This window comes from Trachinotus anak, unplaced genomic scaffold, assembly GCF_046630095.1.
Source record: "Trachinotus anak isolate AG129_WGS33_773 ecotype Australia unplaced genomic scaffold, CSIRO_AGI_Tana_v1 ptg000007l, whole genome shotgun sequence".
Taxonomy (NCBI): Eukaryota; Metazoa; Chordata; class Actinopteri; order Carangiformes; family Carangidae; genus Trachinotus; species Trachinotus anak.
In genome coordinates, this window is record NW_027273858.1 from 13,363,480 (window position 1) to 13,391,309 (window position 27,830).

A 27,830-nucleotide genomic window follows, 5' to 3' on the forward strand; every position below is an offset into this window, starting at 1 on the left:
TTAAAGCTGCATTCTGATTAGTCAATTTGTTACTACTCTCTGATTGGTTGATTTAAAGCTACGTTCTGATTGGTCGATTTAAAGCTACGTTCTGATTGGTCGATTTAAAGCTGCTCTCTGATTGGTCGATTTAAAGCTGAGTTCTAATTGGTCGATTTGTTGCTGCATTCTGATTGGTCGATTTAAAGCTGCTCTCTGATTGGTTGATTTAAAACTGCTCTCTGATTGGTCGATTTGTTGCTGCGTTCTGATTGGTCGATTTAAAGCTGCTCTCTGATTGGTCAATTTAAAGCTGCATTCTGATTAGTCAATTTGTTACTACTCTCTGATTGGTTGATTTAAAGCTGCGTTCTGATTGGTCGATTTGTTGCTGCATTCTGATTGGTTGATTTAAAGCTGCTCTCTGATTGGTCGATTTAAAGCTGCGTTCTGATTGGTCGATTTAAAGATGCTCTTTGATTGGTCGATTTAAAGCTGCATTCTGATTGGTCAATTTAAAGCCGCTCTCTGATTGGTCGATTTGTTGCTGCGTTCTGATTGGTCGATATAAAGCTACTCTCTGATTGGTCTATTTAAAGCTGCTCTCTGATTGGTTGATATAAAGCTGCTCTCTGATTGGTTGATATAAAGCTACTCTCTGATTGGTTGATTTAAAGCTTTAAAGTGCTTTACCCTTATAGGAGACATCCACTAAAGACTCTGCAGTGCCCAGCAGCAGGGACCAGACCTCCTCCTCCAGCAGAGGTCCCCCTCGTGCCTCCAGTACTTCAGCTAATGTAACAAAAGTGCTGCTCATCCTGAACTCATTCCTGCACACAGAGCACACACACATAGACACACACACACAAATCCAAACCCAAAATATCACTTATTAGAGTCTTTGTTCAAGGTTGTATTCTGAAGACAGGTTTCATTTTTTTCTGGCTTTTGGTCTGTAAAGAAACATCTACAGGTGCTGAATGAATGTCTTTCATCTCTATTATATATTATTCTCTGCTGGGTGTCAAGCTTGTTATCCTCTGACATTTCTTCTTCCGCTTTGCATTTCTCTGTGAGCGTATTACTGTTGTTGTCACAGCCTGTCAACACTATTTTGTCTTCGGTGACAGTTATGAGAGGTACTTCTGAGAAACTTTGCAGTTCTTTGCACTGGACCCTGATTAGATTATCTTAGTCTACTGGTCTCACTGCCTCTCGATCTCTCCACCCCCCCCCCCCCATTTCGTAATAGGCTTTTTTCTGACGTGAGGGTTGTTCTGAGGGAGCTGCGCTTCTGGCACCACAGCAACTGTGTCATGATCCCGTGTTAGTTTGTTGTCACATACTGTGTGGGTGTTACCACTACCATATACAGCTGAGAATGTGGAGGGAAAAACACAGACCTTACAGACCACTGATGATATAAGAAAAGCATATCTATATCTTTTTTCGACTATTTTGATGGAATAAGAAATATTTGCTCTTTCTCTCTAAATATGAAAGTCAAACTCTGTAAATTCAGTCAGATTTTATCACGTGTTAGACAAGGTTGATGTGTATATTAAAACTGAATCAATCACTCAGTAAAATGTCTTTCTGGTTCAGATCATTGCTTTCTGAGAAAGCACATTCCCCCAATGATTTAAAAGACTGTATGTTGCTGGGCAGATCATTGGTTTATCTGAGCTACTTAGACTTGAAAACAAGCTGCCATTATTGTGGAAGATGACAGTATAAACTAGCATTGAAACAACTGCTATTGGAGGGTAGAGCTCAGAGGGCAGAAATAACTGAGACACATTTATGTTTATTTAGAATGTGGTTGTTCCTGATGGAACATATCGTTCTGGGTGAAGAAACATGCTCCCATCGATACAAACCAACCCAATCACTTAAGGCCTGGTTAAACCCTTCACTTAAACTGAATTTATCCTCAGCTCATGACACCCAGATTGACTGAACCCAAGGAAAGCTTTACAAGATTAAAAATGTGGCAAAAAAACCCCCAACAAAAAACCTCTGAAACCGTGACATTATAAGGTCTCCTGAAACTACACAAGGCCGCTTAAATCAGTGATTTATGTCATTATATTGATGAGAAATGTAAAATCATCCCACTGCATCCCTGCTCGCTGGTCTGTTGTTACGTTGTAGAAGGGGTTGAAGAAGAAAGTAGAAACCCTGCCAGGTGCTCCCACCCATCCACTTTTGAGTAAAACTTTAGCTGCTGTGCTGCCTCAGAGTGATCTGCCTGCAGGTGGAGAGCTACTGAGTGATGATGTGAAGCACCTGGGTATTGGTTGCTAGTTACATGCACGGTACCGCACTGTCATGCATGGCTGGATTTCTGGGGGGGAAACAAATGTGAAGGAGCTTTCTTGTGCATATAACAATATGGCTTTTACCTCTTCATTTGGATGTGTTGATTGGCTAGACTGAGTCTGACCTCTCCTGCTTTCACCATCAAACTTTCGTTTTCTATTACTGCATCTCCCTAAATCGTGACCTTTAAAACTTAATGATTCAGATGGATCTATAGAGAATTTATTTCAAAGATCTCTGGGGAAGTTGTAGGACGCCTTTTGCTGTCTACAACTAACTATATTTAGTGTCCAATAATCAGATGCCATGTCCATTTTACACACCAGTTGCCACAGATTTTTTCTCCTTGGCTCACAAAGTGTAAAAGCATCTCTATTCATTATGTTTGGACTAAAATGCAGAACATGTCATGACTTAAATGCCCAGCCAACAACTATCCTGATATAGACAAACCACCTTACTGATCCATTAAGCAGACAATCAGAGAGGAGAAGCTGTGCTGTATTCTTGGAAATTTGAGACAACATGCTTCTTCAGGATCTGGGTCTCTGTTTTACGACCTTCTTTCTCTCTACAAGGTGACAATCATAGACCATGATAGCGTGGTCATAGTATGGTCATTACACTACTATGGTCAGAGTGCAGTTTGTGTAGGTACATCACAAGCAGCCTTTCACAAACAACACATTTGAAGAAACCGATTTCTGTCCTCACAGGCCTGAATGTGAAGGCTCCACTCTGCATTTTTATGATTCTTAAAGGTAAATCTCATCACAATCCTGTGAATGTTTAGCCTGGGTTAAACACCTGAAGTGAAATAGTTTCCATTTGAAATCTAACACAACAAATGAGTCTGAATATGAAGACACCCACCTCAACATGCCAAACTGTCAAACAGGACTGTGGGAGGAAGGTGATACAGAACAGAAACATTACCTGGTAGCATATGTAACCTATGTGCTGATCCTTTGTGTTATCTTCAGGGCTCCCACCGCGGATCCAAAATAATCCTTGTGATCATGGCATTGCTGTTTTGACGTCCTCTCACCAAAGGCTGCTCCGCTCTGGCAGGTAATTCATCAGTGACATTAACTATACATGGTTCCCCATTCATGTGCTGAAGATCTGAAACTTTTGACTGTAATTTGCGCTATTCTTAGCTTCTCGCCTTTAAACACTTAATTGGATTAGCCCCGCGGTTTGACAGCGACAGGTCAGAGCCACCAATAGCGGCTGGCGTGAGATCAGCTACACCGATTTAACTAATCCGTCTGACGCCCAAAGGTGCGGTGGCTCCTCAGCGGTAAAGGTGCGCTACGGAGAAAGCCTCGGAAGGACGAACGACCTCGGCCAAACGAGTGGACTGTAGCCTGCTGCAGTAGGGCTGCTCCCCCACGATGATCATAACACTGCGGGCTCTCTTCGAACAAGGGGTAAGGAGCCGCTGTAGCCTGGTCTTGCTGCGGGAGTCTGTGCTGGGACGTTCATCCATGCCGCCTCCCAGGTCTATTGCGCGCAGCTTGTCTCTGCAGGCCCCGGGGTATCTGCGCAGACAGGGACAAGGATAAATAGGCTAACAACCATCCAGGGCTGTCAGGTGGGTGCAGGGAGAATTGAAACTACTCAGCGCGAAGTTAACGTAATTTTTACCTAATGTCCCTATTCAGTCACATGCCCACGCAGAGCATGGCTCCGTGGTAGCGTATAGGAACTGATGGTACTATAGATGGTACCCTAACTACTATGCTATGGATTTCTGCAGAGCCTGTCCGCGTCGTAGTCTATAAATGAGTCCACAGTTTAATATGGGCTGGAGATATAAAGATCTGTGTGCTAACAGAGGAGGCCAGATATTACCCCGGTGACACCGATCCTGCAGTTCTAATCTAATCGTTCATTTATAGCTTTATGTTATCACTGCAGCATCCCTGTTTACCCTGGGAACAGACACACAAAGCTCTGTAGGCTTTCGCATGCCAACTAACTAACGAACTAACTAACACTGAATTATGTTGGTTCACCGCCATCACCAATGTAAGGAAACCCCCATTTCAGATCTAGCTGTCTGTGTTAATCTGTGTATAAAGAGACCTTTGTGATCACGTGAAAAAGACAGAAGAAATCTTAAAAGACATTAATATCCTCTTTTAAACTGATCTAAGTCATTTAGATGTACAGACCTGAAAAAGAAAGAAAGACAGAAAGAAAGAAAGAAAGAAAGAAAGAAAGAAAGAAAGAAAGAAAGAAAGAAAAATTCTGACATGTATGAATGTCAGATTTGTGTGAGGTTCCATTTGTGCCAAAAATGTGTCCACATGCACATTGTCTCTGTGGACTGAACATGTGGCAAAACATTTGTCTGTTTAACTTCAGACTATACCTTTGTCCTCTTGTTGTCCTGATGAGTTCTTTGACTGCGTTGCTGTACAAGAGAGATGTGTCTTTGAAAAACATGTAAAACAACAACAACAAGACGACAAAAGTAAAGTTTGAAGTTTAATCGACACACACAAACGTTTTGTCGGGTGAGTGATCAACACAGACAGTCTGATCGTCAACATAGTTTTGTGACAACTGAAGTTCAGTTCAAAGTAAAAAAAAAAAGACAGAGGCAGATGTTTTGTCATATGTTCAGCTGACATAGAGAGTGGAGATATTTTTGGCACAAATGGAATCCCATAAATGTGTATATATGTATAAATATATATATAGTGTACCCTTGACTATTCTGCTTGGAGCTGTGCATATGCTTCTCTATATTCACTATATGCCCTTTCCGGTGGACATTTAGCTGTTCTTCCATTTCCACTGTGAACGTTTTTGCAGCAAGGACAGCTTGTGGGTTTGTCAGTTTCCAACGCATTTTGATTCGGTTACAGAAAAAAAAAAAGATGTGAAAGACCTTTTGACCCGTGTGCCCAGTGATCCACAAACCACACAGCCCGGCAGGGCCTGTCAGCCATTCTCTCTGTCCTCAGAAAATAAATATAAAGCAAGGGAAATATGCATCCTCATCTTTCTTGCCTCGTTGCACCATTAGTTTTAAACGTCCGTTACGGTTTTCATAACTTGTGTAATGTGTTGTCAGGCAGAAATGTGGCTAAGATCTCTATCTGAGCTCTGACGTCTTATCATGCAGTATAGGGTCTATATTTTCATCGAGCCTGGTGTCAGGGCTCTAAATTTACTGCAGGCAGAAATGGCAAACATGTGATTTATCATGGTTTAAACAGAAGTCTTTAGATAGATAGATAGATAGATAGATAGATAGATAGATGAATAGATAGCGGAAGGAAGGATGGATGGAGGGGGTGGTGGGTGTGTCTCATTGGATGAGTGACGTGCTACTGGGACGCATGCCCCGTGCGCACTGCGCGTCCTGGCCTGTCAGTAGCAGCCAGATGGAAACGTAGGCAAGTGAATTTGGTGAGGTCATGTATTTTTAAGCCGCACAACGGAATAAATCATCATTCATCGGCGGCATAAACAAGTAGTCCGCTGCTCCGGAACATTTGGCCGCTGATCGGACCGCGGGGGGGGGATCGATAGCCTGATTTGAAGACAGAGGTAAGATGAGCAATAAGCACCTCTGCTCCTCAGACGTGCTTATTGTTTGGCCGTGGGGGAGGGTCGTGTGCCGCTGTGTGCATGCTCGTTTACCGACGCGGCTGTTGTTTAAGGGTGTTACATTGTGTTTCCCGTTGTTACTTCCCCGGAACACTCCCCTGGATGTCGTTACAGTGAAATACGTCTGTACACGGCGGCCGCACGCAGATCGAGACGGCGGATAGTGTCCCCCGCCGGCCGCGCACTGCGTTGGACGAACAGGCCCCGTCATTACACGGTATCGGTTGTCATTATCTCTGGAATAATGTCTTATTGTGCAGGCTCTGGCTTGGTCAGGCTCCAGCATGCACGGCTGATCTCCGGTGCAGCGGTCTGTTCGGGCATTTACCTGCCAGATACCGCCGCCGTCGACAGGACAGGACCAGGGGTCGTGTGGCCAAGGTTAACACACTGACATCGAATGACAATAAACAGCGGATCGATGGTGGTCCTCAACACGGTCTCTCCTGTTCATTTGAAAATGTCCTCTTTTTACCTGTCTCTTTCCGCCCTGCGGACAGTTTGCATGTGTGAACTGGGACAAAAAGGTTTTCCCAGCGGGCACACAGCGGGATATGTGAGAGATATATACAGTATATGGCAGAAGTTAGGTTATATTATGCATAAGGTGGATTGTAATAAGTGTTTATATGGCTGAGATTTTCATGTATTTCCCCATCTGCTGATTAGCCGTGCCAAACTGGGAGAACAGGAGATGGTATTAGACAAAATGATTCTACCTATGAATTTGTAGTAGCTGACCACTTCTAGTTTAAATGAGGTATGCGATGTTATAGACAAGAGGGCTGCACTGTGTCATTTTATATTGTGTTGATATGTGGTAAAACGGTGACACAGTTTTCCAACAATGTGTATTTCTGTCTCATCTTTAGTGTCATATATATTAATACCCACCATTGCCAGGAACTGAATTGACCTTTAAGTATGTGCTTTGGAAACCATTCATTAAATTATCAGGCTGAAGAAACTTGCTCAGAGAAAACAAAAGTTAAGTCACTAGAAGGCAGTGCACTCTAGGAATGACCCTGTTGTATTTCTGCTTTAGTGGGATACTCAAGGCACCTTGAAGTATTCCAGCTCCCTGCCTTCAAATCCATTCACAAGCTCCTCATGTCCTGATGCTGCATGAAACTACTACTGCCACTACTAATTGCGTGTTATTGATTCAGAGGAATTTGTTGATGCTGCATGTACTTGTAAGCATCAATACTAGTTATTTCACAACAGGGATTTTAAACACTGTGTCTGGCTAAAAAGGAATCATTAGATCAGAAAATACCAAGTGTTTAAAACTTTAAAGCTGCACTGACCAGACCTTAATTATCCCCACAGACAGCCAATATTTAAAAAAAAAAAAAAAAAAAAAAAAAACTCCTTACAACAGAACAACAGATAAGTCTACATGCCACCGACAGTACTGTACACTAACTGGCGTCATTCAAGTCATCATAACTCAGATGAGCATAATTGTCTTCCTGTCTAAAGTATAAAAAGAAGTGGCATGTCTATTTTCATGTTGTGAGGGAGGTGGATGTTATGTACGTCTTTGTGACGTTGGAGGAACAGAAGGAGAGCTGACTCATTTTATTCTGGCAATTATATCCCTCATATGGACTGTGTGTCGGGAGAGTGGAGGAATGGGGAGGGCGATTACGCCACTTATATAAGAACGGAATAAAAGGAGAGGAGGGAAGCCGATGTTTTTTTTCCCTTTTTTAGGCTTTTTGTTTTGATGCAAAATGAAACTTGTTCGGGAACATCATGCTCACAAATTGGCATCTCTGTGTTGTGTCTTATCTGGGCTCACAGCCTCTTGGTGCAACTTGACCCAGTTAACATGTGGCTGTGGAAGACCTGCTTGTAGAACTGGGCTGGAGTCCTGGGCTGGGGTCCAAACCTTAAGGAATTATCACTGGGCTTGGTTTTCCAGTGTGACAGAGTCACTCTCAGAATCATGTTTCACATGATGGAGTAGACCTCCCCGTGGCCTGCTGTTCTGCCACCCCTGCTGATGATATCAAATCTTCCATCCTGGTGTGCTTACTGAGTTGCTGAGATAAGGAACTGCAGTGCTCGCCTCAAGTGTGAAATTCAGCAGTGTCTTTTCTCCTTTACTCCTAATCTGCTTTCTGGGGAACGGGGATTTTCATTTGACTTTCTAATTTTCGCCTGGTCCGCTCAGCAGCTCTTGTGGGATCTGTGGTGTAGTCCCAGCGCCACGAAATATTTAAACCGTGCGTGTGTGTGTCTGTCTTTGTATACACAGAGGACATTTTTGGATGCACAGAAAGCAGTAATAGAAGATTTCGCCATGAACAAAAACAAGAGAGAAAAAGAGTTCTACAGCTTAGATGTTGGAGACTCGACGTTCACAGTTCTGAAGCGATACCAGAATTTAAGACCCATCGGCTCAGGAGCACAGGGAATCGTCTGGTGAGTGTTTGAACCTCATCCATATTCAGTCAGCAGCTACTTGGAGCAAAATGTTTCACTGTTTCCCATATGTCACCAGAGCATTCATAACAACCAAAAGACATTTCATTTACTGTTGCCTCAATAAATAACAATATAAATATAAATAGTCAGTTTTCACAGGTCAGGTTTGTGTTTTTTATTTTCTTTTTTTTGATGACAAAAGCAGAAATATTTAGACTATAGAAGTGACATATCCATATCCTGTGACGTCTGCTGCCTGTTGCGCTACGTTTGTGACCCCATCTTAAAATCGTTCGCTGTCCTTGCTCTTCAGCTCAGCTTATGACCAAATCCTTGAACGAAATGTCGCCATCAAGAAGCTGAGTCGGCCGTTTCAGAATCAAACCCATGCCAAGAGGGCGTACAGAGAGCTAGTCTTAATGAAATGTGTCAATCACAAAAACGTAAGTGTGCAGATCTACTCAGCCACACCGCACTTCACCAGTGTGAGACATGCTGTTTTTAGATTTACAAAATCTTAATGGTATTTGTGTTCTTAAATGTTTATGTAACTCAAATAATGCTTTAGTATGAATATCATTCTGATTCATGTTTCGTGTTATACCCACAGATCATCGGCCTATTAAATGTATTCACCCCACAAAAATCATTCGAAGAATTCCAAGATGTGTAAGTAACGCGTGTGTGTGTTTGTTTTCGTGCAGTGTGTGTCGCTCATAAAACTGAATGGCTCCCTCTCGTGTAGTCGCTTCTCTGCTGCACTCACGTAAAACTGTTTCTGCTCTGTCAGATACTTGGTGATGGAGCTGATGGATGCCAACCTGTGCCAGGTCATTCAGATGGAGCTGGACCATGAGAGACTGTCCTACCTGCTCTATCAGATGTTGTGTGGTATCAAACACCTCCATGCTGCCGGCATCATTCATAGGGTGAGCATCGGCAGGCCTCGGCCACACGGACCAATGCCAGGCGAGCGTTCTGAAGAGGAACTCTTAAACCTGCTGTGATACTTGACACTGAAGTGCAAACGGTCAACTGGCACACTGTTAGAGGATGAATATAGTCCTTTAATTACCAAGAAAACCCTATAAAAATATATTGGATAGATTTGTGTTCTGCTAAAGAGATAATAATATTTGGGTCGTTTTTTTACTATAAAACCTTAATTCAAAGCAAGTATTCTTAATTAGGTGTCCCTGAACCAAACGCTGAATTTCAAGCAGCTGTCCAGAGGCTGATTTTTAAGTCGATACAGACTCATTGAATAGGGCAGGTGAATGTATAATTTCCCCATATGCAATAATAAACAGGTGTAAAATGAATGCATGCAGTTCACAACTGCACCTCATCATGAAAAGCGAGACTAACAAAAACAATGTGTGAAGCAAAGATCTGTTAAAAGACATCAAGAGACAATGAGGAAGCAGCCAATCTCCAAACATAAGTAACTGGTGTTCCACATAAACGTGACTTAGACAAAAGTCATCTTTAGGAAATAGTTGTCGCAGGAGCTGGATCCTGCTGCCACTATCAGCTGGAGTCATGATGGATAATGTAGCCCTCTCTTATCAAGTGACTTGTACAGACGATAAACAAAAAGCTGAACAGTCCTTGTTTGTACAGCTGCCCAAGATGTTGCAATGTTGTCTCAGAGTGTCCCTCCTTCGTTCCAGTTGTTCTGAAGATATTAGAGAGAAATCAATAAATTATCTGCCACTACATTTGTAACTGCACACATTTCTTTTACAATGTCATTGCCTCTTATTGATAAAATTATTATAAATTATTGAGGAAAAAAAAAATGTTTTGGTGTGTGTTCCTCTGTAGGACCTCAAGCCCAGTAACATTGTCGTCAAGTCCGATTGCACACTGAAGATTTTGGACTTCGGCTTGGCTCGGACGGCCGCCACGGGCCTCCTGATGACGCCGTATGTGGTTACGCGTTACTACAGAGCACCGGAGGTTATCCTGGGCATGGGCTATCAAGCAAATGGTTAGTGGTTATCCATGTACTGATGCTCAGTCAGTCTACATTGTGAACTCTTTGATTTTCAATGTATAAGAATCACAGTTACATGATTAAACTTAAAAGACTTTCAAAGTGTTATAACAGTTTTTGTGTCAGATCTGTTATAACCCATATGCAGGGACCTGAAGATAAATCATGCTCTTAACACTGTGTAAGCTGCTTCTGTGCATAAAATGCTCACTAACTAGCCTCCTACGTGTAACTAACCTGTTGTTATGCATTCCTCTCACCTCTTATTGGCTTTGATTACCATGTTCCACTAAACTAGTGGACATATGGTCTGTGGGCTGCATACTGGCGGAAATGGTTCGCCATAAAATCCTGTTCCCAGGAAGGGACTGTATCCTTGGGACTTTTAAATACTTCTTCAAACTGTTAATCTTAACATTTGTTGCAAAGTGTTAGTGCTTTCCCTGGTCAGTTTTTGGCTTGAATATAATCATTTGTGCCAGGCTGTGGGGAATTGTTAATATAGTCCTGTGTATCATATCGTATTCGATGACTCCTGGCTGTCATGGGCTGTTAACTTTCATCAGTGTGTGAATTTTCATTTTTATCTGCTCAACACTTGCACTGCTGATGCTGCATGTCCTCCATTTCATTTCCACACATCATTACCCCACTGCCATTCTGTTTGCCTTCTTCTCAGTTTGCCTTTTGTTTTTTTGTGCTTTTTTTTTTTTTTCTCATCATTTTGTTTGCATGTCCACCTCCCTGTCATCTAAACGTCCACCTCCAGTGGACGTATGGTCAGTGGGCTGCATAGTGGCCGAGATGATCAGGGGAAGCGTGTTGTTCCCCGGCACTGATCGTATCCTTCCCCGTCATTGATTGATCACCGTGTCATCACTTCATTTTCTGTGGAGAGATCCAACACCATCCTGATAGTTTCCCTTTGTCACTTTGTCACTGTCCATTTTCAAGTTTTCCACTTGACAAATGTGACCTCCATCATTGCTCTTCTCCACCCACCTATTGTGAGAACTTCACGAGTGGACAATAAAGGGCAGTAGTTGCAAGATAGTATGTACAAGTATTAGCGCAATAGGAAAGGAGTGAATGGCTGCATCACTGCAGATCATGTGTGTGTATGTGGACTATGTAAGTAAATTTGTGTGTGCACCTCAAAGACGGTTAAATGTCACTGCCCTGATGGGGTGTTACATTATGTGTATGTGGCTTGTTTCCTTAACATTTACACTTCAGACATCGACCAGTGGAACAAGGTAATTGAGCAGCTAGGCACTCCATCTCAGGATTTCCTAATGAAGCTGAACCAGTCGGTAAGAACGTACGTAGAAAACAGGCCACGCTATGCTGGATACAGCTTCGAGAAGCTCTTCCCAGACGTGCTCTTCCCTGCCGACTCTGATCATAACAAGCTGAAAGGTAGAGGTGTTATCATGTCACAACGCAAACCATTAAGAACAAATACATCAAACTACATTTATAGTCTTGTGATTAATAGCTCAGCTTCTTATCTGTTTGTTTTGTCTTCCCTCAGCGAGCCAAGCTAGAGATCTCTTATCCAAGATGTTAGTGATTGATGCCTCCAAGCGCATCTCCGTAGATGAGGCCCTGCAGCACCCCTATATCAATGTTTGGTACGACCCAGCAGAAGTGGAAGCGGTAAGTGGATCGCTGATGGGACCGCATGATCCTTAAATGGGTCACATGAGATTTTAATTACTTCACTTGAAGTGGAAAGTTGGCATCGCTCATCTACCACCAATGTGCGATTTAAGCCATTTTCTCTTTCTTAGCCCCCTCCGAAGATCCCAGACAAACAGTTGGACGAGAGGGAGCATACCGTGGAAGAGTGGAAAGGTCAGACAGCATACTAACGATCTTAACACTGAGCTCAACACTTCACTTTTCACCGTCAGTTTCAGTGTATTATTTACCCTCTGCCTCCTGAGGCAGCACAGGAATTAAGCACAGTGCCAGGATGTGCTGTTGGTTTCGTTCACTGATAAAATACATTTATTTTGAAACAACATGGCAAGATATTGGTTAAAAAGTTAATGGAGGTAGCTGAGTTATGGTTTAAAGTGAGCGACCAAACTTGGTAATTTAACAAAACATTTAATGCCATCGTACACCTACTTGTCACTATTTGGGCTTTGTACTATAATTCATGCATTCAATTTGCGCAAATCAGATGTGTTTACATTGAAATAGAAATGGTCAGCTGGTCAGATTCTATGATTAGCAGTGACATGATTTCTTTTTTTCTTTTAATGGAAAGCACAAAAATAAACCATGTGTAAGTAAATCCAGTGGGACAGCCAGTGAATGTGTAGGAATGAAGCCAGTCTTTTGCAGACATTGTTTCCCAAGGAGCTCTGTATCTCCACTACAGTTGCCAGAGGGTGCGTGGCGTGACTTGAAATCCCCTTTTTAAAACCTCTCAGTTAATGTTTTCCACTGTGGGGAACCCGAGTCTGTGTGGCATTGGGAGGAGTTAAGATTGTGAGTAAATATCACTTTCAGTTGTGCAGCACGATGAGCTCATCCTGAACCCTGCCAGGTGATAATGACCCCTCACTCATTTTTAGAAGGGTCACACCACCACAGCCTGTCCAAATTAGAAACATGATGCTGTTTGGACTGCACAGTATGCAATACACTCTAACTGTACAGGAAAAGTGTATCACATACTGTGCATACATACATCAGTTCTTCCTCTCTGTCTCCCCTGCCCCACGTAACCTTCTTGTTGTCTTTCATTTGCAGAGCTAATTTATAAGGAAGTTAGTGAATGGGAGGAGTGGACAAAAAATGGAGTGATAAGAGGCCAGCCACCACCTTTAGGTGAGTAATCATTATAACTCTGGGAGATACTGTAAGAGGAGGTAGAAGTGGAAATGATGAATTACAGTGAATCATTAGTATTTTTGTAGTGTTAGTATTTAGTATGTGTTAGAGGGACATGATGGGTGTTTCCCAAAGGCTGACACTCACTTAGTCTGTATTATTGAATAATGCAAAAGTGCAATTTTTTTATTTTTTAATATATTATTTTATTTAAGTTCACTGCATACTTTGTACATGTGCACAATCCAGAAAGAACTAATTTGATGATTTGCAAGTTTTACCAAGAGAATAAAGTTAAATCAGATACATTTGGTTTAAGTTCTAAGTTGCATACAATCATTGTTTCAATAGCTTTTCAGAATTTCACTGTGTATTAGAGCCAAAATTTGAGATTTTAGAAATAAAGATGAAATATTTTGATAATAAAGATTAATATTTTTTTAATTAAGTTGAAATATTTTTTCAATAAAGTTAAATCCTGATGTTTCCAGAACAAAACTGCAATATTTTGAGAATAAACTTGAAATATTTTGGCAATGAAGTTTAAATTGTTTTTGAATAAAGTTATAATATTTCAGGAATAAAGTCATAATATAGTTTATAGTTGTAGCTTTGATATTTTTAGAGTCATATTGCCAAACAAGTTACAAAGTGAGGACACAGAGGTGACATAGCCTGCAGACACAGACCAGCAGCAGTGTACCAGACAACAGGAAACACACAAACACAAAAAAGTGTTCTGCAAGTAGAATTAGTAACTGTACAGTGTGTACGTCAGGGAAAGCAAAAGACAATCTACCTAATCAAATCATAACATAGAGATGAGATAACCGCTGTTATGATTTGGTGCTGTTTGAATTGAATTAAAATGGTTGAAAAATTGAGACGTCTTGGATTTTTCAAAAATATTTAGCCCAGTTTTATCCTTTATCCTGCAAATGACCCAACTAGTGCTTACTGGGAATTAAACATTTGAAGCACATGTACATTTGGGACTCATCAGATAATGTCAGAATCCTGTGTATTTCAATGAAACCTATGCGTTGACGTGTGTTTTTCGCAGCACAGGTGCAGCAGTGATCGACAGCCCCCCTCAACCCACATCCTCTTCTTCTTCGGCCAATGACGTCTCGTCCATGTCCACAGAGCCCACTGACCCGAGCAGTGACCCCACCATGACCTCTGAAACAGACAGCAGCTTGGACAGCCATACCTCTCTGGGTGCACTGGCCTGCTGCAGATAACGGACACATACAAAACACACAACACACACAAACAAACCTTTCCTCATGAAAGAATTTAGGCCAACGGAACTTCTCATGTTAGTTTGTAGAGCTGCGCTTTTAATGTACAGTTTGTTTTTATTTCCCCTCCCTCTACACTACTGTAAATGATTGTGGTTTGAAATTGTATCATTATTACTGTATTTTTGCTGCAAAGAATCAGAGTATGTTTTGATGTGAATCTGTGATGTATGTTATGAAAGAGAGGGATTTGAGTGTACTTTACACATTGCTGTTTTTTAGCTACTGCTAAACAGTCGACTATCACACTGTTAGCACTGCAATGTTATGTTGAGTATATTTTTGAATTGTTCATTTGGCATTTTTGTATTATTCTTGGGACATTTGAATGAATCTACACCAATTCCCTCTTTAAAAGTAGACTATAGCACATTTCATCTTGGATCCTAATGCAAAATGGATGATTTTATTTTGACATTGTTCCTCATCTTTCTTGTAGAAAGTATCCCAAGTTAACTTATTTCTTAGTATTATGTCACCTCTGATTGTGTGTATCCTGACAAGCAGTCAAATGCTCTGTTGCCCTGACACTGAATTTCTTTTTTTTACTATAGCATACTGTAAACTGACTGTATTTTAACTTGTTTATTTACTTAGGTGTAATTTGTAGATGACGGTCTGTTGGATGAGGAAGAACAGGGTGAATGTAAGTGAATAGACATGTGGCATTGTAATGAGCCAATGATTACTGTTAGCGCTGTAACAAGTTAATATAGGCCACTTCACTGGCTAGAATGAGTGAGCTGTATTTTGGGAGTGTCACCAGAGACTAAGTCTAAATTAGTCACTTTACCCTTTTGGTGGGTTCTTTCAGACATTATTCACAGCTGTCTGATATTTAGGATATTTCATTTAAGTGCCCTTACTCAGTTCAGTGATTTTTTTCAGTCCTCTCCGTGGCAGATGCTCCTCTCTTCTGTGGTGCGTCTTTCTGAGTTCTACCTCACACATGCACACACACTCAATAATACTTTTTTGAAGATACAGTATGTATATCATGGCACACATCATTCGAAAGAAATGCGAAAGAAGATCCAAGTTTGTTTTTTTTTTTGCATTTGTGTTATTTATTTATTTATTTATTTCAAGCTAGGAGGTGTCTATTGTATGTAATGTACATTTCATTCAGAAGTACTATTTATATGCATTTTGTTTCATTTTTTTGTTTTCTGTGCAATATAATTCATAGATTAGTATACTTGGTAATTGATCTGTACATTTTCATGTTGATGTATGTATGTTTCTCACATAGTCAGAAAACAGGCATCTGAGTCAGAAAACAGGCATTTGCTACCTGCCACGGTAACCTTTGGATGTAATTCATGGCTCAAATTTCCCTACCTGTCCCTTTGCCCTTTTCATGGTTGGGCACTCCAGGCAGTAACCCCTAGCATCACCTCCCAGAATGCACTTTGGGGATTGAGACGCATGTCCTGACCCTTTCTGGGCCACAATTCAAATGACTGTTGTGGCCTCCTCTTTTTGTGTTTTTTTTTTTTTTTTTTTTGTCTTTCCTCCATCTTCCCAAAAATAGAAAAGTTAGAATAGACTACGCATGAGTTTTCTCTGAGCAAATCTGGTTTTAGTGCAGGTACATTTAGAGGAAAGAAAGGAAAGCCATTCAGCACTAGAGGGATGATGCTGCAGTCTTCTGATGGTTTGGCCAAATACGGACAGTAAAGAGAAAAACCTGTTGTTGTGTGTTATGATAAGGCCAAGTGTGTGAATTTTAGCCTTTGGATCTGAAATTGCCTCACTAACAGACCAATAATATACATCAGAAATGGAAACTGTCAACAGTACCTTCAACTCCAGCAAATAAAAGAGTTGAATTTTAATGTCTCATGTTGTTCTTCCTTTGACTGTCAAGATTCTGTCAAGTTCTATCATCAACAGAGTGTTTATAAGGAAGACTGTACCTCATATCATTAATAAGGCTTTTTCTGGTCTCCTACAGAGAAATTTAGTCAATAAATAATCAGCTACATGACCTATGGAGTAATAGTAAGGAAGTTTGTGGAATGGTAAAATTAGAGGTGCTTGGTCCAGAGAAGTTCTTGTTTGGCACCGGCATGGTTCAGTGTAGGCACAAGACGGCCATACTATAGAGGATATGATGGCAAGTAGTACTGCACTAGAGGTATTTGGTCTTCAAAGCTTTGGGGCTGGCTGGTCTTCCCAGTAATCAAGCTTCTCCTCTGATGGACCAGATGAAGGCAGTTTGGTTTGGTCTAGTTGGTCCGGGTTGCTCCTGTGGTCAGATCTCCAAGGGTTTTGAAAAACTCCTCCATCTCTTGCTGGAGAAGAATGTTTCGGTTCTCTGCGTCTTGATGTGCCCGCTCTGAGTTCCTGAGTCGGATCTCCAGCATTTGAAACTTCTTTTTCTCCTGGTCCAGCTCCTCCTCAAGGCGGTTTACTTGGAACTGGTACTTTGAGCAGGACTCCTCCAACCTCAAAGAAGAGAAGAAGACATTATGAATAACACCTCATGCTGAATTTAATTGGTTATTTGACAGGAAATAACTGATTCATTCTTACTTGCGAATGCAGCTTTCATAGCTCGTCCTCTGTTTCTTCAGCTCCAGCTTGAGCTCAGTCAGCATGTTATTGAGACTTTCATTTGTTCCTGTGAGATCATCCTCAGTACCACTTGCACTGTGATCTGGGGTATTTGTACTGTCCGTCACCTCTGTGGGTCTCCCTTGACCCTGTCCTGCTTTTACTGCCTTGTCGCTTCCCTCTGGTTCGGTCAGTGAGATCTCAAAGGACATCCAGATTGAGGAGGTGTCAGCAGGCAGGCTTAGACTGGAGGGGGCAACATTGTCATAGGCAGACAGTCTGTGGGATTGGTGGAGGGCTCTGTGAGACAAGGATGTTCGAGAGGAGTCTTCATCAGAGTCTCTCTGTGAGTCCTTCAATGAAAGAGTGGTCTCTTTAAGGGAGAGCGTTGAATCCTTTAGAGACAGAGTAGAGTCCTTTAGTCTTTCACCAGATGAGGTGGTGCGCCTGTGAGCTCGGAGGGACGACAGGCCATTCATCAGCCAGTTGCTCCCACCAGCTGCTGACACATCCCCTGCTGATCCCCCTATTTTCCCTCTTGACCCCCCAGATGCTGCACTACCCTTGAAGGAGCACCTCCAGGAGGGCAGGCCTTTAGACTGTTTACTGGGGCTAACAGCTACTTCACTTCCACTTTTCCCTTCAGTTTTGCCATCTGCTTTTCCATCTATTTTCTCCTCAGATTTACTTTTGCCCTTCCCTTCAATCTGACCATCTTCACCTTTCTCCAATGTACTGGGACTCGATGTGGTCGGCTTACTGTCTGAAGAAGGGGTGGAAGATTGGGGTTTCTCTTTAGGGGATTTGGAGCCTGTGCCTGAAGAGGGTGGGGGGTCAGATCCTTCTTGTGAGAACCATTCCACCTTGCACCGTTGGCCAGGACTCAGCGGTTGCCGCGGGGGGATCTTGGTCTCTGTTTCTGGCTCCTCACGTTGGTAAAGTCGGGAGTATTCACTGATCAGCACAGTCATCAGGTGCTGCACCTGTGAACTTCCTGTTTATAATGACAAACACACATACACTTAGGGTAAGTATAGACCTGCTAAAAATGTTGACTGTTCTTTGTGATGCAGATTAACATATGTTTATATTATCACCAACCCTCCATCATGGTAACTGGATCCTCCACTCTGGGCCGAAGGATATTGGGTCCAAACACAGTGGCCAGATTCTGAACACTCATCTTATTCTCAATGGAGTGACACTGAACCTCATCCAGAAACCTGTGCAGAGAGGAGTCAGTGTGTGAGCACAACCTACTGTATTTCCACATAAAATCCACAGCACTGGCTTCTTAAAAGTGTTTAAAACCCCTTGTTCTTTTCAGTAAAATTCAAACTCATGAAAAGGGGGGACTGAGTCATGATTCTGGCTGATGTGTGTGGGCTCAGCTTGTGGTGTTTATATAGATGCAGAAGGCAGAGAAGACGTGCAATTATGCACACTCCAACTCAATCAATGTGATGTCACATCGCCTGATGATGGGGATGTGGGTGTAACAAATGTTATTTCTCTTGTATGACTGTGACAAGTCATCAAACAGTGAATGGGGAACAGCAGCAACAATGAAACCCATCACAGTCACATTGGGGAGTTTAACAACTGAGTGATAAATGCAGTTGTATACAGACCTGCAGATGTATTCGAGGATATTGTAGTTGACCTGAGAAAGGGATTTCACCTGTTTGCTTAGCTCTACCATACCCTTGAACAAGAAAAACATATGTTAAGTATCAAGGTGAGGAATTAAAAATATATCTGCTATGACAGGGAGGTATTTCATTACCATTTCTTTATCCTTGGTAAGTAGCTGAGCACAAGAGAGAAATTGTGTATATTTGGAGAATGGGATTATAGGCTCTGGCAGCTCCCGTATGTACAGCTTTAGCAGTGATGCCACTGTGTGGACATCTGTGGTACTGTAAGAGAGAGAGTGCACATAAAGAAAAATATTCAGCACAGATTACAGCTTGACATGCTGCTTCAGTAAAAAAAATTCCCCCTCCCATTGCCTCACCTGTCAAACACTGGCTTCTCGCCACGGTCAAATGCATCCTGTAGCTCTCGAACATGATTGGTCTGTCCGGGGGCTCTGAAAAGGCCCTCCTCCTTGAGTCCGTGTTCACGTATGAAACACACACACTGTTCGACCAGCACGGGGACTAGTCTCTGGGGGCCACACTGGGCCTCGTACATCATTGTCTCCTCTAGGTGCTGCCCAAAGACACCTACAGACACACAACAGGGCATTAATAGTTCAGTATGTTTCCCTAAATTCACTTGCATAATTAGAATAATTAATAATTATGAGACTATGTGTATCCATATGTTTAAGAATCACACCTCCTCCAAGTGGAGCCCATATGGCTCTACGTATGGCTCTGACCCATTCCTCCATGTCACTCTGAGAGTTGGCCATCAGCAGGAATGATTCATGGCTTATACCTGTTCGATCTTTCTCTCCAGCCCCCCCTGAAAACAAATCCATATTTCATTACTTCAACAGGACAAAATGACTGACACTTATGAAAACCACTGTATTTAATATGTGGAATCATGCATTAAACAAATACCACTTTTGGAAGTTACTTTGCCTATCACGTAAACTGTATCACATAACTGTAAACATATGAGTTCTGCCAGATGGAAACATCAGTATTTTCAATAACCTTATTAGCTCCAGCACCCCTGTAAAGTACAAAGATGCCACCATGCAGCTCTGCCTCTCCTTCATCTGGGCACACGCAGCTTGATACCACCCGGTTTGACATTTAAGTTTGACATTTTAGTTTATTTTAGTTTAGCTTTGATTACACTGTGTGAAAGCCTCTCCCTTTATGTAACTTTGTAATGGCTCGCTTTTGAAGAGGTGAAAAACATTTCAATTTCTAAAAGCATCAAGTTTGCAAATTATAAAACTTTTTCTTAATGTCTACATTCATTCCTTGACAGCAATGCAAAAGACAGAGGCTTGTTAAGTGGATTTGGTTGGGGTTGCATGTGCCTCACTGTGTAGAATATATATCACTGACTTTCAAGTCCTGCATTGTGGTGCACAGTGTGTTTTGTGTGAGAGAAATGACCCAGAAAGAGTAGTGTTCCCTGTGGACACCAGTAACTGCACCACTGCACACTGTCTCTTTTTACTTCAGCCCAGAACCTTTTCTTCTATGTGTCTGTTTTTACTCTGTTATTTCACTAACTTTCTCTGCAAAGTGACACTGGACACTATTTTACATGTTAAAAGACCACATTGGTGTATTTGCATGTTTTACCCCATTTACTTCAAATTGCATCATCATCTAATTCTAAACACAGTAATGTGTGAATAGGTGTGTATGTATGTATGAACATATATATGCTTCAGTGAGGAGGAGACAAATGAAACATCAGTGTTGCCAGGCATAAAAACAGAAAATATCACAGCTGACCCTCTGCTGTGTTTCCATGAAACAGAGGCTTATTTTTCTACAGAACCTCTGATGCAATACTGTATGTTTATCCAGAGGCTGCCAGCCGCTTGCTCTTGCAAAAGTGAAATTATACACCAAGATTTTGTCAATACTGGCAACACAAAAAACCAGAGAGGGAGTTATATGCAATACTTTTCACCAGCACCAATCTGCTTTCGAAAATGCTCCAATAAAGGAGTGATATGGTACCTCTACAATACATCCTCCTCTTTGATAATCAGAGCTGAGAAAAATTTAATCAATGCCATAATTAATGGGAACCTCATCCTCAGGATAAACTGTCACGGTGTTAGTTGAACCTGTTCCACATGTAGGAAATGTACGGTTGACAGCCCTTATGAAGATCGGACGCTTGCAGGCAAATCTATGCTGGTACAGCTTATATGCTTATATGCCATCACAGCTGTCTCATGTCATCCAGCTATGAACTTCCAACTTCTTTCTTTCTTTCTTTCTTTCTTTCTTTCTTTCTTTCTTTCTTTCTTTCTTTCTTTCTTTCTTTCTTTCTTCTTCTTTCTGATCTACCTGCTGCTAACCCTACATCAAGAGTGGAAATGAGTGAAGTTGTTGAACCCTAATTCAGAAAAAAGGCATCAGGTAAATATTTCACTGGTTGTGGTATACGCACTGATGTATATGTATATGACACCGTCTGACAATCAAAAACTCATTTTAATTTTGGTATTGGTGGTAAATTATGCTAGATATGCTTCATAAGGATTTAGTGAAGCATCCAATTATAAATAAAAGCCTAAGTGAGCCCAGTCTTAGTCACTCAGTACTAAACAGATGGTTCAGCATCCTTTGAACAGGACTTCCTCACTTACTGACTTCTTCACACAGCAGAGTAGTCACCATGCCAACTCACCTGGAACAATTTCAAATAGGTGGCGACCAGGCTCATCCTGATTGGCGGGCAGCTCATTGACCTGACTGCCCTGAAGAGGAATACAACCCTGTAGGAGATAGGAGAGCAAGGTGTGAGATAGACAGACAGACTGACAGGAAGGCAGGCAGGCAGACAGGCATGAGGAAAACACCCACATCAACTGTATTCAAGGGCCAAACAAGAAATCAATTAGGGGCTCTGGACTTGGACGTGTAGTGCATGTTAAACATGATGGAGTTCTGAGCACTCTGGGCTCTGGGCATCCACCCAAAAGAGGGAGGTAATGATGATGGACGGAGGGATGACTCAGGGAAACATCTCTTCATCTGTTTATCCCTCTTCCACTTCCTGATGTACATGCATTTCTGATCCTGCATAGAGAGGGTCAGAGGTCACCTACTAAGTGTTTACAGCAGAACCACAGGGCAGCAAGTTACCACTTTATCAGTGTGTATGTCAGGGCAATAACAACACACTTAGGCTCAAATGGAGATTGTGGGGATGGATGATTTTTGTGAGAAAGATGAATGGATATTTATTCAGCTATAATTTGACACCAAAAATATAAAGATAAGTGTGTGTAACTTTAAAAATCGAAGTAAGTAGTGGTGGTAGTAGTAGTAGTAGTAAGTAAGTGCTTTATTTTACTTGAGGGCTACAAAATGTATTTTGTTGCCTTGATTTTAAAGAATCAATAAGCTATTTTCAGAGTTGGAGAACACACAGTGGATCGACTGGCCCGGGGGAAATACTCAGTAGATAAATTCATGAAGCTTGAATATGTATCAGGCTTCCAACCAGAATTAATCCAAACCTCCTGGGGCAACAGGTGACATCAGGTAACTGTCTTGTATATGTATATGCATTATTTTGTGGGTGTCACCTGTGCCTTGGTTTCATCCTGGTCCTTGTAGAAATACAGAGCTTCAGTCCTCAGGACAAACCAACGCAGCTGCCAGTTTTTCATGATACTGCGCTGCCTCTTCAGCCAGCCTGCCTTCAGTGCTTTCTCCTGATCCAGAGGCGAGCAAGGCCTTGACACCCGAGACAGCTCTCCAAGCACCATGCTCTTGGACCGTGCTGCATAGACACACACATATAAAGAGAAAGCAAAAAGGAGCTCTCAAGATTACAAGATTAAAAGCATCAGAGTGAGACAGAGAGATATAAAGAAATACAGAGTTACATAGCGACAGAGGACAAATGTTATTTTGGGATTTTCTTTCTATTATTCTAAAACTTCATCCAGAGACGATCCACAATCATTATTCACAGTGGTCTCCCTTGTGTGCAGCTAAGTCCACAGGCTTGACCATGCATCCAGATTTCCTATTAGGTCAATTTACCAAGACACAGCCTCCATTTTGTAGCAATGACATCCTGCTTTAAGATTAAATCCATCTACCAATTACAGTGCATTTTATAATGTGTTTCAGATATTAATCAGGGCTTATATTATTTCCAGTTTCATTGCTGTACAGAGAGGAATTTGCTTCATATTAGGTTGCACTTTAACTGCTACAGACTGATTACAAGCATGGATTATATATTAGCATCTGTATGCCAAAGGTACAGAAGAAAAACAGTGACAGTTGAGTGATCCCTGGGGAGTCAGGGCGAGAGAGAAAGAAGGAGAGAGAGATAAACAGAAGGCAGAGGGAGAGGGGAGAGAAGAGAGAAATCAATGGCTTCTTTTTTCCTGTTAATTGCATCTCGCTTTCTGCTGAGGACAGCAGGGAAGGTATCTGTAAGGGCCTGGACTGAAATCTCTTTTCCTGTTTCTCTCTCCTGTTATCTCTCCCTCTCTCTTTCTCTCTCTCTTTCTTACTTATCAGCTCTCTGTCTGGACTCCACCTTTTATTTCTCCCCTCTCTGGACGTCCTTCATTTGCAGAGCCATGATTACTGGGAAGGGAGAAGACTGCAGACCACGTGAAGCAGTCATTAACAGAACAGAAGCAGACAGAGCAGAATCTAAAAATACAGCAGACGTGGCTGTGTTGTGCACATCTATAAAAAAATGTTCTTCAAAAATCTCAAAGAGGAACTGTTTCCTTTGAAATCTACTGGAACTGCACAAGAATCAAATTATCTTTCAAAGAAATGTCATTTAAAGGGCATCACCTTATATTTGATAAAATAATTTACATATCCACTAAAGTACTTTTATGTTGCTAATGGGCTGTTTTATGAGCTCATTAGCGGTAGCTAGTAGTATTCAGATCCTTTACTTAAATCAAAATAGGAATAGCACATTTTACATGAGTAAGTTAGTAAAAGTACCTAAATATTATTAGCAAAATACCCTGAAGTATCATATATAAAAGTAGCAATAACACAGAAACATGCCCCCTGTGAGTGTTAAACGGTTATATATTTTGTTATTAATTAATTTATGTAAATCAATATTTTTATTGATTAATTTATGGGTAAACAGCATTTGAGTTGGTTGAGTTACTGATATACTTCCGGCTAGATTGATTTTAAAATTGTATGTTTTAAAATGCTAATCTGTAAAATGAATTAGTAAGAGCTGTAGAAGATTTACTTATTTACATTACACACTGAAGTAAGTAAAAGTTGTCATTATATATTATATTATTACAGTCAGTGTTACATTATAACTGCTCTGACTATTAATAATGTATTATAGCATTGTGTATTATTTTTTGGTTTGTAAACTGTTGGGTATGTACACACACACACACACACACACACACACACACACACACAGACATACATATATATATATATGACAGTACAAATGCTTGAATAAACATGCTACTACTTCTTTGGGTTATTCATTAACATAAATGAGACCATAATAATATTTTGTAATGATTGTAATTAAAAATGTACAGCAAAACTTCTTCAGTTTGGACCTTTTCTTATGAATGAAATCTTACAGAAATGATAAAATGGCTAAAAGACTTCATGGTATTTTACACTTAAACAATTATTCAGCCAAACAGATATTGGAGAGAAGCCTGAACCACATCTGATTACTCAGGGTTTTACCATTAACATCTTCCTGTTAGACTCCACACTCCACTTTGCTGCTTAGGATTCAGGTCTGATATCCAAGTTTCTGAGTGCAGATCCAGCTCTGTGATGCTGTCTGAATTTGCCCTGAATGATGTTGCATAAAAGGGTCAGAGGAGAGCAGAGCTGGGAATCTAACCAAAGGAGAATACCATTACAGCAAATGAGAGATGGCAAGAGCACAAAACGTGGCAAGCAAACTTAAGTGGCTACTGCGCTTTTATGGTCTTATTTTTACAGTTGGTCTAGGATAAGACAAGGACAGCCAGGGGAGAAATGAAACTCTGCCTGAACACAAACAGTAAAGGTTCCTGAAGCTGCTGCTGGCCAATATTTTACTCTGTTGCAGCAATTTTCATGCAAAAAAAAAAAAGGAAAAAAAGAAATTAATTCAAGGAGACCAGCAAATCTCACAGACTGTCATTTCCAGTCAGGGCAGCAATGCCTCTGAAACAGCAATCATGTGGATACTCTCCTGTAAAAACCAATACAGGTCAATTTCCTTGAGATAATTTGCCACTGTCACAACTCCCCCAGCGACCTGAAGCAGTGTGTGTTGGTTGTCTATAGCAACCACCTGCTGTGAACAGCACAGCAAGTATTTATACTCATCTGATAATCTCAGCAACAGGAGTTGCTGCGGTGTTTTACAGCTTCCATATTCATCTTCACACAGTCATGTGAGAGGCATGCATGTGTGGTGTCCCGACTTATGTGGTCACAAGTGGATTTTACCATACGTTAGAGGAACTATGTTTGACAGTCAGTTGTTGTGAGCCCATGCATTCTCCTCACCCCTGCTCATGTCCGAGTCTGTCACCTGCTCAAAACCACAGCCCATGTAGTCATGTGTTCAGGTGTGAGCATGTCAGGATACAGACCATTGCCATAGGGGGAATTATCCTTCCAGCAGCCATGTTTAGTACAACCCACAGTATCTCCCTCAGGATCAGATCTTTTAAGAATGAGGACCATACAATCAAGAGACATGAGGGATTACATCACCATGTAGTAGTGATTGTTAACTCTCAGTGAGTGCAGCAGATAAAGCTTCAGATCATGCAAGAAAACTCAGGTCATTGCTAATAGTCACTGGGATGCAGAATGACGCCGGTCTGCATATTCCACACGAGTCTGGCATTGTTACACACATTTGATGTCGTTATCAATGAAAGCACTGACAACAATATAGATGTTATTATTATTACAAAGACAGCAGGTCAGATGGAGCTCTGCAGAGGCAGCGAGAGAGGGAGAGAAAGAGAGGAGAGGAGGAGGAGAGGACAGCAAGGAAGAAAGAGAGAAAGAAAAGACATGGAGCGTACAGGAGGGATGGAGAAAAGGGAGGAGGGACCGTGCTTACCCCGGCGTGCCTGTTTTATCTTGGGGCTCAGCATGGTTACCGTTGCTGTGCTGCTCCCTCTCACAGAGACATGACTGCATCCCTCTATTCACACACTACTCCTCCACCACACGCACACACACTCACACACACTCACACACTCAGCGCCTCACACTGCTGCCTCGCCCTGTTACTCCTCATCCTCTTCGAGCATCTCTCTCCTCCGGCTCAATGTCTTGCACTTGGACACTGTCTCCATCTGATTATACACACACACTCACACACACACATACACACACACTTACAAGCACTTAACCACACACCCTCCTCTTCTTCCTATAATTCCCTTCGTCTCACTCCCTCTCTGTCCCACCAGCCCGGCGTGCTGTTGTTCTCACATACCTAGAGCCCTGCCCACTCTCTCTCTCTCTCTCTCTCACTCCCTCACTCTCTCTCCTTTGCAATCTGTCTCTCTGCCTTCTGCTACACACTTTTCAGTATCAATTTCTCACTGTCTATAAATACGTCTGGCTGTGTGTCATATGTCTTGCCACCCATTTCTTTACATTGGCTGCCCCATCACGCCAGTCTTCACAGTCCCTCCAGCTGTTTGCCTATGGAGATTTGATTATGGTCTTGTCTGTACCTGGAGTACAACCTCAAATCAATACATTTGATTTAACTGACACCATTCTCACTATTAAAAGACTGATGCAGAGCAAGTGGACGTGTCATTGTATTGTCTATGAGTCTGAACAATTGCAGATGTACGGCAGGGCTGATCATTTTGGGTGGGCATGTGTTTAAAACTGACAAACCCTGACTTGATCATGACTCACTCAGGCTGAGAATTATATGCCTAAGGGGAAATGCCACACCACACAGGAATCTGTATGGTGAAAGCCACAGCACTCAAGGGTGCGATGTTCTTGTTCCTATTCTGTCTGGTAGTGATGTGATAAAGCAGATAAATGCTGCAGTTCAGGAGGCTGGATGAGACTCAAGTGCAGTACAGAGACTCTGCTGGAAGGGTGAGCTGACTGAAGTTTCTCATATGAAAAGATAACCTACTCAGCTCAGACATAATCAATCAATCAATGACAGATGGTCAACAATATGCACTGCCCCTTACAAAGACTTTATATGGGAGTAGCAGCACATTATTGACACAGATATTTAATTCTTTACACTTTTGCTGAGACAGCTCATACCCTGTCACACACAGAGGAGCTCAGAAAGGTGATGAAGAAATGGTGTGGACCCATAAATCAAAAAGAACTTAAGAGCTTAACTTTATATGAGAGCTTAGATAGCCAGCCAGCTGAATCATAAGCAACAACATAGATCATCAGCATGCTTCATACAATGATCATCTACGCAAAACAAACTAAAAACAGAGCTTTACCTGCTGATGCCCTTTGTTTATCACTGGTCAGAGAAGTCCTGAATGGTTTCATGGCAATGAACCCGTCTGCACAGTGTATCCCTCTCCACTGGGCCCATTTCTAGAGCCACACACACACACACACACACACACACACACATACACACACACACACACACACACAGGGACACTCAAAGTTTAAACAATGGCAAGACTGAAATCTCAGTTTAATTGATAATCAGAAATCTAATGACATTCACATACCCAAAGAGAAGGGGATACTGTTCTCGCCATCAACACACCAGTGACGTGTGCCTGAGGAATGCTGATGTGAACAGATTCTGATAGAAGTCAGGAAGTAAAGACAGTCATGCGAGTATTACTTGCCATGTCATCTCAGCTGGGCGGACCGGACAACTCTCAGCGTCGAGCCAGACTCTCTGTGCTGCACAGGAAAGCGTCACATCACCCGAAGCAGCTGCTGTGATTGGTACTGTTGGTACTCAGAGAAATAAAACACAGGTGTGTCCCACTGTCCTCCTCATCTGGATTTTCAGTCTGTCTGCCACTCAGGAAGTGTGATGGCTTGATGGAGAAGTGAAAACTGCTGACTTCTGTTTAAAAAATA

The 27,830-nt window shown here is 41.8% G+C and overlaps 3 protein-coding genes across 15 annotated transcripts in view; 1 reads left to right on the plus strand and 2 right to left on the minus strand.

The window, feature by feature from the left end:
* The window catches only part of ptpn20 (protein tyrosine phosphatase non-receptor type 20), a 27,224-nt gene extending 23,868 nt beyond the window's left edge, over nt 1–3,356 (minus strand). For 2 of the 3 annotated variants that reach the window (XM_071480720.1, XM_071480722.1), the window contains exon 1: nt 673–3,127. In XM_071480720.1, coding sequence (XP_071336821.1) covers nt 673–832 — 160 coding nt within the window. In that variant the 5' untranslated portion in view covers nt 833–3,127. Of the gene's footprint in view, nt 1–672; nt 3,128–3,237 lie in introns of those variants that run through there. The other variant, XM_071480721.1, reaches the window with a different exon arrangement.
* mapk8a (mitogen-activated protein kinase 8a) lies at nt 3,261–16,352 on the plus strand. 8 transcript variants are annotated; one of them, XM_071480734.1, is made up of 12 exons: nt 3,261–3,372; nt 8,195–8,361; nt 8,678–8,807; nt 8,975–9,033; nt 9,155–9,293; nt 10,192–10,357; nt 11,133–11,204; nt 11,600–11,782; nt 11,898–12,022; nt 12,157–12,220; nt 13,130–13,207; nt 14,279–16,352. In XM_071480734.1, the coding sequence occupies exons 2-12, from the start codon at nt 8,240–8,242 to the stop codon at nt 14,452–14,454; spliced, it is 1,314 nt and encodes a 437-aa protein (XP_071336835.1). In that variant the 5' UTR covers nt 3,261–3,372; nt 8,195–8,239; the 3' UTR covers nt 14,455–16,352. The 8 variants fall into 8 exon arrangements, with proteins under 8 accessions (XP_071336835.1, XP_071336830.1, XP_071336829.1 ...); XM_071480729.1 differs by lacking the exons at nt 3,261–3,372; nt 11,133–11,204 and adding exons at nt 3,585–3,734; nt 10,662–10,733; XM_071480728.1 differs by lacking the exon at nt 3,261–3,372 and adding an exon at nt 3,585–3,734.
* arhgap22a (Rho GTPase activating protein 22a) lies at nt 15,994–27,785 on the minus strand. 4 transcript variants are annotated; one of them, XM_071480725.1, is made up of 11 exons: nt 27,590–27,785; nt 27,224–27,323; nt 22,319–22,515; nt 21,415–21,502; nt 19,417–19,545; nt 19,091–19,301; nt 18,860–18,992; nt 18,705–18,778; nt 18,175–18,296; nt 17,053–18,067; nt 15,994–16,965 (listed from the first exon to the last, which is right to left on the minus strand). In XM_071480725.1, exons 1-11 carry the CDS (start codon nt 27,590–27,592, stop codon nt 16,746–16,748), a joined length of 2,292 nt encoding a protein of 763 aa, XP_071336826.1. In that variant the 5' UTR covers nt 27,593–27,785; the 3' UTR covers nt 15,994–16,745. The 4 variants fall into 4 exon arrangements, with proteins under 4 accessions (XP_071336826.1, XP_071336825.1, XP_071336827.1 ...); XM_071480724.1 differs by having other exon boundaries at nt 27,467–27,785; XM_071480726.1 differs by lacking the exons at nt 27,224–27,323; nt 27,590–27,785 and adding an exon at nt 26,331–27,005.
* Nucleotides 27,786–27,830: the final 45 nt, after the last annotated feature.

Coding starts and splice junctions, on each gene's coding strand:
- mapk8a (XM_071480729.1), top strand. CDS start 3,699: ATGATCATAACACTGCGGGCTCTCTTCGAACAAGGG. Junction 8,808..8,974: donor AATGTGTCAATCACAAAAAC/GTAAGTGTGCAG, acceptor TTATACCCACAG/ATCATCGGCCTATTAAATGT. Junction 9,294..10,191: donor CTGCCGGCATCATTCATAGG/GTGAGCATCGGC, acceptor GTTCCTCTGTAG/GACCTCAAGCCCAGTAACAT.
- arhgap22a (XM_071480724.1), bottom strand. CDS start 27,496: ATGGCGAGAACAGTATCCCCTTCTCTTTGG. Junction 27,324..27,466: donor CAGTATCCCCTTCTCTTTGG/GTATGTGAATGT, acceptor GTGTGGCTCTAG/AAATGGGCCCAGTGGAGAGG. Junction 19,546..21,414: donor CCTATTTGAAATTGTTCCAG/GTGAGTTGGCAT, acceptor ATTTGTTTTCAG/GGGGGGCTGGAGAGAAAGAT.